Here is a 10,302-nt window from a genome sequence, read left to right on the forward strand (position 1 = left end):
TGAACAAATATTTATTATGTGTAGCTTAATTTTGTTGAAACAAATTAATCGATGGATCGATGATCATGTGCTGATCCGATCGATCCATGGACGAATGACGATCATGTGTACGTATTTACGCTCCATGCATGCATGGGGTCGGATTGCATCGATCGATGGATCGATAAATTCTGGATGATAGCTTAAGCCGCATGCATCCCTAAATATGATCGAATCAACCTAACCCACGAAAAGATTGATCGATCTATGTCTGAATTCGTTGCTAATTAATTTGCGCCAAGCTTCTATATAAGTGGTTTGCATACATAATTATTCCGGTGTACATACATAATCTGCATGAACATACGTTCTGTATGTTTGTTCTTCTCGCCAGCTCGATCGGGGCCTTATTACTATATACTCATGCAAGTGACCAAACGTACGGTTCCATTACCAGGTTAATTATTTTTAGCTGGGGAGAGAAGATCGACCCCGGCCCAGCTTAATTTTATAGAAAGCCTAAAGGGATCAACAGAGTTTGATAAGTTTACGTCGCAAAAGCCTCCAGCAGCCAGAGAGACCATAGAACTAACTAGAGTCATCTTTTTTTGTTTTTCAAATAAAAATGTTAAACAACATATTTACATACTTAGAGTAATTTATGAATAAAACTTGTATATATGTGTTCATAGCAATTTAAAATCCAATACTATAAAATAAACTTTAATGATATAACCTCAAAATCAACAATAAATTTAAAGTTAAAAATCTAAATTTTAATTTATAAACATAAACAAAAAGACAGAAGATAGTGCGAAAAAGTCTCCGAGCCCAGCACAGAGAGCTAGACAAACCCAGCTAATTACGGCAAGCTAGAGTCATGCATGGATCTGTACGGTCCAGAGGCTGGGTAGAAAAATACTGTAGTAATAGTATTATACATTTATACTTATACGTAACTAAGTCCGACGACACAGCGGCCGATCGCAGTACAGCTACTTCTGGAGTTCTAGATGCTTATCCGATGACATTTACTTCAGTCCAATCCAAGTAATAGTATATTATTGTTACTAAATTGTTTCTGATAATTGTATCTAACAATATCCCTCTTACTCAGCTAAATCTAATGGTGAAAAATAATTTTAGTACTACGAGGTACCGGTACTTCGAGATAATTTTTGTTATACTAAAAAAAATCTCATATATATCCCGGCCCATCAACGGCTCTATTTCGATCACTGATTATGCCGCTGAACAGAACAAATACTGTGTCTCAAAAGTCATTTTATATACAAATGTAAGCTATTTATAATGTGCTTATTTTAGAACAATTCTACTCCTATCACTTTATACGTGAATCTAAACAAGCGATTCATTTATGAAAGTGAATTATTTTAAAAGATTCATTTACAAAGTGAATTATTTTAGAACGGAGGAAGTAGCTTGAGTGACGTGCTCGATCATGCATTATTTACAGCCACGGAAATTCGCAGATTTGGGCGACCAAAATACTATCATTCACGGATTTGGGACGGAGGTAGCACCAGGACTTCTTAACAACGTTAGTATTTATAGGTTTCTACTTTTCTAGTACGAAATGTCTTGGGTCACCTACAGAACGAAACGATCCAACTCCAACAGAAGCAAGGCAACATGACAAGATTACAATAAATGTCAGGAAACTAGCTAGAGCACAAGAACACACAGGAACAGCAGGCTATGAATGTGAACAAGCCGCATTTCGCATGGTACAAAAATCCTCGAATCCACGATACAAGATGGTAAAAGTAAGTTATCCACTAGACAGATCTGGAGTCATAAAATTCTGATCAACATAAATCTGCGGCAGATGAAGAAAATGGGGGGTTTTGCATGATCCAAATATCATTGTGAGTGGCAGGTATGGGTAATTTAGGGTCTCTCAGATCAACCGACTCATTTTGCAATTTGGCAGCTCATAGTACCAAACAAATGGCCAGCCAATTTAAAAATCATCCTCATCTTCCTCAGCCATATGTTTTGCCAGTTCCTCTTCTTGCTGGAGCCTCTCACGGCGCTTCTCAGCACTTTCCTTCTCCTTGTGAGAGTTTGGGGGAAACCTCATTGCTTTCACAGCTTCATTATGCATATTAAGGCAAAATGCAATCCGAGAGTTGAATGCAATCTGTGGCTCATTTGTTGAGTAGACATCGCCAGTTTCTTTTGACACCATCCAGCCATTGGCATGATCTATGGTGGCATCAATTGCACCATCTCTTATGGCCTTGGCTACAATGCTCTCCGCATCAGCAACAGGGTTCTCAGAGTCGAGCCGTAGCTTCTTGGCAATATCAGCAAGAGAGATCCGAGAGTATGAGATGCTAATATTGCGCAGTCCAGTTCGAATAACATTGTGGCGCAACCTCACAATCAAATTGCGGGTTCTGTCTGCACTGAAAGTGCTTGCAAATTTGTCGGCGACCGCCCTAAACAATTCAAGATCACCAATCCTGACAGCCTAGAGACCACAAACAAGTTAGAATGAGTTTTCCACCTATTGCAACACAACATTTTCAAGGAAGGCTAGTTACTTACATTTGTAAGCTCAAAGTATGGTGTCAGCGCTTCCTTCATCCCCTTCTGCATGAATACAGTCCTCTCTGGAATCTCTCCAAGAAGTAATCTCACTATAATAGCCCATTTGTTGCACTGAATCCGAAAGCCACGAGCTGAAATGGGCGCCTTCCGAGCAGCTTGCAGGAGGCTTTCCTTAGCATCAGTGTATTCCAACTGAATTGTCCTGATTTTACCCAAGTAGAACAGGTATCGACAGAACTGCAATAAAGGAATTTATTAACATCCACAACAAAGTAATTCACAAGCTGCAGAATATTGAATGATGCAAGCAGATAAATTACTTGCTGATTGGAGTGGGCTTCAAATCGAGGTGCTTTTGACCTAAGTTTTTCCGCTTGATCGTATAAATTATAGTGGAGGTAATTCCGAAGTAGCAGATTGAGCAAAGTTTCCTGTAATAAAGGAAAACAAATACAATAACATAAATTAGAACCACGACATAAAATTAAATCAGTGAAGAGGTAAAAAACAAAACTACCTGACCAAGCTCATCACGGTGTAAAGTTGCCATTCTGTGTAGCGCAAGCAGATTCCTGAAAACACAGTAAATGTAGAAAAAAGTTAATTAAAACAGGGTAATGCATTAAATAGTGGAGCAACTAGCTGTTCAAGTAGACCTTGACGTACCCACGGATTTCAGCAAGGCTGTTGGTGAGTTCATGCACATATGAGTAATAGAAGTAGAGTCTAGATGCCAAAACATCAACAGTTCTCCTGTTCAAGTTCTTCAGACGAGCAATGCTTGCATTTGCACATGCTTTAGCCTAGGGAAAGGTGAAGAACATCAAATTAATATGTGTGATGTGTGACAGAGAACAGAAGACAAAATCAGCAGCCTTAGACATACATCATCATATTTCTTCTGGTCAATAAGAAAAATCAGGACAAGCAAAGAGCAATATATTTCAATCTCAGGAAGGCCATGCTTGATAGAAATCTGAGTTGCCGGAGCTGCTGCATCAACATCCATCTCAGTCTCATCTTCCTAAAAGGAAACAAATACAGATATTAGGCACCTTGGATACAATAATAGTATATATATCTTTAAGCTCTTAATGCTATCAATGTATACACAGCACATAAAAAAAGGTTATAGGTGTCAGGTCCTTGGCGATATACTATGCAACAAGTAGCAAGAACAGTAGCTAAATTGACCATACTTCCACAGCATGTTACATTCTTCACATAAGAAGGCCACAAAAAGTGACAAATATAACAGTTACAACACAGAATCTCAAACTGGTAATTGATTTCTTAGGTACCACAGAGCTCCTGCTAAATAAGGCTTGCTGTCAAAGCTCTAGACTTCTAGAATAGCTTTCCAACATGCCCTAAACACAGCCGTGGGCGTGCACAAAAATAAGCAACAACATGATAATGAATAATGTTACAAACATATGATACATGAAAATAGGATGCTTTTGAAAGTTGAAGTACACGATGAAGGAGCTCAATTAACCAACTTACAGGTGCTGAGCTAATAGCAAATCAAAGAAATGAATGCAATCCAAACTACCCATAGAACAGTCAAACAACATAGTGATAAATAAACTGACAAATATCTACAATTGTATCAATAGTACGAAGAATAAAATTCCAGTTTTGGAAGAAACTCACACACACCCAGAATTACTGCTCACTAGTCAAAGTAAAAAAGATTAACCACATGATTGCGTATTCACAGAAAGAGAATCACAAAAGGAACACATATGCCATATAATACTCATACAGTGATCATATATCAAATATGAAATATCTATAATTACCATGACCAGTACTATGGTTTGAAACTCCAGTTTCGCAAAGAAGAACCAGATTTACAGACAATGTTTTGAGTCAAACCAGTTCAATGTAAATGTCTCTGAGCTGTAACATCTGTGGGAAGTGTCTACCGATGGGTAACACAGCAGAATTACACAACATCATGCAAGCATAAGCATTCATACTTGTACGTTGTAATTATGTATGGCAATATCTATATCTAAGCATCATGGAGGCAAAGGCAGATACTGAGTAGCCGTGAGTCGTGAGTAATCTCTACACGAAAGAGTGATACTAGAAACAGCAGCAGCAGCAGCAATTCACCTTGGGGACGAGGGAGGTGAGGCGGGAGTAGGCCTCGGAGGAAGGCGGGAGGGCGAAGGCGAGGAAGGCGGAGACGTCGCGGGCCGCGAGGCGGCGGCGGAGGGCGACGGTGAGGCGGACGGCGCGGGAGATCCGGCGGACCTCCTTGGAGAGCGAGCCAGCCTCGATCACCGAGGCGATCTCCTTCAGATCTGGCACGGAACGCGCAAACACACCAGCACAAATCTGAGGGATCAGAGGTTTTTGGGGGGAGAGAGAGAGAGAGAGAGAGAGAGAGAGAGAGAGAGCGAGGGAGGGAGGTGCTTACGGTGGAGGGCGGAGAGCGGCGGCGCTGCGGGAGGCGCCGGCTGGGGCTCGGAGTCGGGCATCTGCACGTCCGTCATCGCGGGCGGCGGCGGCGGCGGCGGCGGCGGCGATGGCGATGGGGGCTCGTCGCGGGTGGGTTTGCCTTCTGCCTCAAGAAGGTCGCTTCCTTCCCAGCTGGTCTACCTCTGCTTTTCATTTTTCTTTTTCTTTTTTTTTTTGCTCAGTTCCTCCTCGGTCCAGTAGTGCTGCGGCCCGTGTTGGTTTTTGGATGGGCCTATTGGGCCTTAACTGTTAGGACCTGGGCCTATTGAGGCTAACTTTTCTCTAGGATTAAAATTTATTTAAAGATACTCTTCTATAATTATAAGTCGTTTTAGCTATTCCATATATATTTTATAAGATTATTAAAGTCTCAATCTTTTGTTTTAAATGATCAGATAGGATTTTTTATGTGGTATTTAAATCCTACAAAATTTATATGTTTTATTCCTTCAAATCAAAGGCGGCCGCCTAAAATTGCTGGTGTTAATATCAAAGAAGAGTGTGTCTCATTTTACGAAGAAACGAAACTAGGTTGAACCTAAGATCTCTTGGTTAATTATGGGAAATTCCTGCTAAAACACTGGAACACACACTGATCTCACAATAGTTCTTTGTGCTGCTATTGTTTGGTCCTTGATCCATCATCAAGGTTCAATGGAAAAGGTGGTTTACAGCACACAGAGAGATTTGTTAGTTTTGTCACCAAATGACCAAAAGCCAATTGTGCCAAACAAATTCCATGAGAATATCACTAGACAAATTACGTCATTCTTGGTTGCGTGCTTAACAACAGAGGCCGGAGATATAAATCATTTCTGCTGTCTTAAAAACAGAGAAAGAATATCACTTGCAATACTTCATAAAATCTGATCCATTGACCAAACAGAGACTCAGACCAAATTGCCAACACACAAAACCAACTTAATTAGTCTACTCACATCATCTTATACTCCATCCTTTACATGTTATAAGATTTTGCTGAGTTTGTCTAGATTCATCCATATATTAATGTATATATTTTGTATATGCGTTTAAATTTATTATCATACAAATTAATCTAAACAATGTCAAAAAGTCCTATAATATGAAACAGATGGAATATTAATTAGTGCACTCTGCACCTGCACATCCAGTGCATCCAGAAGAAGCAATGGAGCTGCGCCATGGATGATGTAGGTGAGCTAGATGGGCTCGGCAAGCTTGGCCGTGCCACCCCAGTGCTGGATCCTCGCGTGCGCCTCGCTCGCCTCCTTGCTCCAGTTGGTCCTCACCGTGATGGCCACCAGGATCACCGTCTGCAACCCGACTCCGGTGAGCATGCCGCCCCACATCCCCTGCACGCCGCGCCGCAGCGGGAACGCGATGGCGTAGCCGACGGGGATGCCGACGCAGTAGTAGCAGCCGAGGTTGATGTAGGCGACCAGCCACTGCCACCCGGCGCCGACGGCCACGCCGGAGAGCACCGGCTGGACGCTGTTGAGGAGGAGGGAGAAGGCGAACACCACGCCCAGGCTCGCCACCGCCCTCACCACCTCCGGGCTCTCCGTGAACGGCGCCCCGTACACGTCCCGGAGCAGCAGCACGGCCACGAAGAAGGCGACACCGATGGCCACCGACGACATGAGCACCACCAGGATCGCGAACTTGGCCGCCCGCGGCCGCCCCGCGCCCAGCTCGTTCGACACCCTCACGCTGATCGCCGCGTTGAACCCGAAGAACACCATGATCTGCCACCCAAACAAGTTCGTGCTGCAATGCATACGCACAGATCGATCAGCTATGCAATGCAGAGTGAGGAAGACGACGACTGAGTGACTGGCACGCAGTACTGACCAGATGGAGACGGCGGCGACGGCGACCTGGGCGTTGGGCAGGTTGCCGACGATGACGATGAGGAACATGTAGAACCAGAACTCGAGGCAGAGCATGATGGCGGAGCCGACGGAGAGGCGGGCGAAGCTGAAGAGGTCGGCGAACGCGAGCCAGTCGAAGCCGTTCCAGGCTCCAGGGCAGCACCCCATGACGATGTACGCGAGCTGCCCCAGCACGACGAGCCACCACGAGACGTTGAGCGCGACGGCGAGGCCGACGAGGCCCATGCCGAGCGGCACCACCAGCAGCCAGCTGAGCGCGACGTGGAAGAGCAGCGCCAGCGCGGAGACGACGGCCATGGCCACGACCTTGCTCTGCGCCTGCAGGAACTTCTGGATGGGGAAGTTGAGGGCGTAGGCGAAGAGCTGCGGGATCATGTAGAGGGAGAAGCGGCCGGCGAGGAGCGCGATGTCGTCGTCCTGGTGGAAGAAGCGGAGGATCGGGGTGGCGAAGAGGTAGATGGGGAGGAGGAGGACGCTCATGGCGGTGAGGATCACCCACGAGCGCTGCAGGTAGACGCCCAGCATGTGGAGCTGCTTCGCGCCATAGGCCTGCCCGCACAGCGTCTCCAGCGCGCTCCCCATGCCGTACTGCACAGTACGTACATTCAAATTTAAATTCTTTTTCTCTTTCCCAAAGATTGATTAGTTTCATAGAATTTTAGAGATTCAGTTAAAACTTAAATTTGTACACAAATTAAAGCGATGTGTGGGCATCTAGCTCCATGCACGCTGAAACAGAATTTGATCCTCATGGCCCCTGCATGGTAGATTGGTAGGAAATCTAAAAAAACAAAAGAGAAAATAAAAGAAAGATCTATGGCCACATCTTGGCTTATATTATATGTGAAAGTAACGGCTATTAATGATAAAAAATAATTTATGCATAAACTTTATATACGTATGGTTAGCTATTAAAACAAAGAAAAAAATAAGATGAAAATCGTTAAAATTAATTTAAATTTAAAAATAAAATTTTGGCTCATGAGGCAAAAGACGAGGCTTATGTTTTTTTTTCCTTCCAATGGACAGCAAACGGCTAGACCGTATAAAACACGTGCGAGCAATGGAGACAGGAAGCAAAAACAAATAAGCCAGATAGACGTCGCATGTTCAATAATAGAGCCTATTATGGGTTCTATTTCAAGCCACAAATGATATGTACAAAGGTAAAATTAGTTATGGTCTCTTTATTAATGCAATAAAATATTTTTTATTAAGCTAGTTTCCTTTTTATATATTTTCATACAAGAAAGTTTCATTTAATAAATGCTAAAAGTCGACTCTAAGCCGTTGTCATGCATGACAACAGCTTTTCTCTCTCCTTTCCTCTCTTTCCTCCACGTCACCAAATTTACTTACGTGACGATTGAGAGAGTCAACTAATAGGCCATGTTTTTTAAGTTTGGGATTATTATAATTCAGATTATTGAGAGTAAGCTAAAAGAAACGGATAACTTATTGAAGCAGCTTATTATAATCTTGAGCTCAACTTATTATAATCTGATAAGCTCATTTATATAAGCTTTTTCTAGCTTATTGGGTGAAAAATTACCCACCATGCCACCCCTCTCTCTTTAGACTTACAAACCCAATAATCTAGTCTATAATAATCTAGGAAAGAAATAACTCATAACTTATTCTGCTACAGATGATAACAATCTAACTTATAATAATCTGACTCAATAATCTAGATTATAATAATCTTAAGCCGAAAGAAACAGAATCTTAACTTTCTACTTTTGCTCCTATGTACCTGTTGATGTGATCATGAGCAACCACTTGCTATTGTTTTTTATCTTACCGTTGATTCTGGTGTTCTTAGAAAGTAGATTTTTATGGTGCACGAGTAGCTGGCAAACGAAAAACAAGTTACGAATAAAACTTTACATACATGTACTAGTGATTTAGAAATAAAGTTGAAAAATAAACTATGGTGAAAAAACCAAATTCAACTTAAATTAAAGTTTAAAATTTCATGTTTTAGCTTATAAGAATAAATGAAAGAAAAATAAACAAGGGTGATCTAAAAACAGAATAGGATAAAAAAATCCAAAATCAATTCTAAATTTAAGTTTAAAAATTTAGATTTTGGCTTATAAGCTAGGAAAAAGGGAAGAAAAAAAAGAGAAGACGAGGATGACGGAGAATCGATGAAATCAATGGAAGGGCCTCTTCGGTTCAAAGTTCAGATAAAAAATGAAAAAAATGAACGGATCCGAAGTAAGCTGCTCCAGTACGTAGCTAGTGACAAGCTAGGACTGACCATGATCCCGAAGGCGAGGCCGGCGATGACCATGTTCTCGGTGGAGACGGCGTCGAGCTCGAGCGTGGTGAGGTGCCCGGCGAGCACCTGCGTGACGGCGCCGAGCGAGTACTGCGCCAGCGACGTGAAGATGACCGGCCCGGCCAGGTACCACAGCCGCCGGTTCTCCTCCGCCGCCAGCCGCATGAACGCCCCCACGCTCCGGATCTCCTCCAGGTCATCCTTCTTTCCGCTCGTCCCCTTGCCGTCGTCGTGCGCGCCCAGCAGCGCCTCCCTCAGCTCCGGCGAGCCGCCGCCGCCGCCATTATTATGATCCCGTGCAGATCCACTACTACTGCTCATTCTTGCTCTCCCCCCCCCCCCCCTCTGGATCGAAGCAAGCAAGAGCTTCTCGATCGATGGCCAAGAAGCTATAGGCAGACGACGACACGGTCAGATATGATCGGAGCAGAGTCGTCCTGGGCTCGTGGCAACTAATACTAGTAGCTACCTGCACCGCACCTACTGGTGTTCATTTGATCGATGATAGATAAAATGTCTATCTCATATTCTGACGACTACTCCTTTCGTACTATAATAATTTTATTTTTTAATTTTGATGTCCAACCGCGTAACCATTGATTTTATTTAAAAAAATTATACAAAACTTAAAAATATTAGTTATTATTCATATTTTACCAGAACAATAAAAATGTTAATCGTAAAAAATTTCAAATAAGACGAAGAGTCAAAACATTGTATATAAAAACTGAAAAATAAACTTAATATGAGATGGGGTAGTATTTAATAGTATATATTTTTAGATACAAGCTGAAAATAACTACTATAAATTTGAAAATATTTATAAATGTGAGATGAATAACTTCTATATACAAACATTTTGCAGAAAATGCAACGACTAACAATTTTATAAGTGTACTCGTAAAAGCCGAGAAATAGAAAGTATGCATATATAGTACACTAAGTACAGTAACTACTGGGTCTAGAAGACGCTGCTGCAATAACTATGAACCTTGATGGTACTAATACTGGACCATTCCTTTATTTCATCGATCCTTTCAAAATTATTTATCTATTTAAAAACAGTATGAATTAATACAACCTCCATGTATATATTGGATAAATATGGACATATCT

The 10,302-nt window shown here is 42.3% G+C and overlaps 2 protein-coding genes across 2 annotated transcripts; both read right to left on the reverse strand.

Annotated features, from left to right (window-relative positions):
• Nucleotides 1–1,705: 1,705 nt before the first annotated feature.
• LOC102700825 (probable 26S proteasome non-ATPase regulatory subunit 3) lies at nt 1,706–5,157 on the reverse strand. Its single transcript, XM_006660302.3, has 8 exons — nt 4,988–5,157; nt 4,681–4,871; nt 3,443–3,580; nt 3,223–3,359; nt 3,074–3,128; nt 2,877–2,987; nt 2,554–2,793; nt 1,706–2,476 (listed from the first exon to the last, which is right to left on the reverse strand). The coding sequence occupies exons 1-8, from the start codon at nt 5,061–5,063 to the stop codon at nt 1,964–1,966; spliced, it is 1,461 nt and encodes a 486-aa protein (XP_006660365.1). The 5' UTR covers nt 5,064–5,157; the 3' UTR covers nt 1,706–1,963.
• Nucleotides 5,158–5,878: 721 nt separating this feature from the next.
• Nucleotides 5,879–9,652, reverse strand: LOC102714115 (protein DETOXIFICATION 33-like). Its single transcript, XM_040527007.1, has 3 exons — nt 9,166–9,652; nt 6,862–7,490; nt 5,879–6,777 (listed from the first exon to the last, which is right to left on the reverse strand). The coding sequence occupies exons 1-3, from the start codon at nt 9,505–9,507 to the stop codon at nt 6,210–6,212; spliced, it is 1,539 nt and encodes a 512-aa protein (XP_040382941.1). The 5' UTR covers nt 9,508–9,652; the 3' UTR covers nt 5,879–6,209.
• Between the last annotated feature and the right edge of the window lie 650 nt (nt 9,653–10,302).

This window comes from Oryza brachyantha, chromosome 8, assembly GCF_000231095.2.
Source record: "Oryza brachyantha chromosome 8, ObraRS2, whole genome shotgun sequence".
NCBI lineage: Eukaryota > Viridiplantae > Streptophyta > Magnoliopsida > Poales > Poaceae > Oryza > Oryza brachyantha.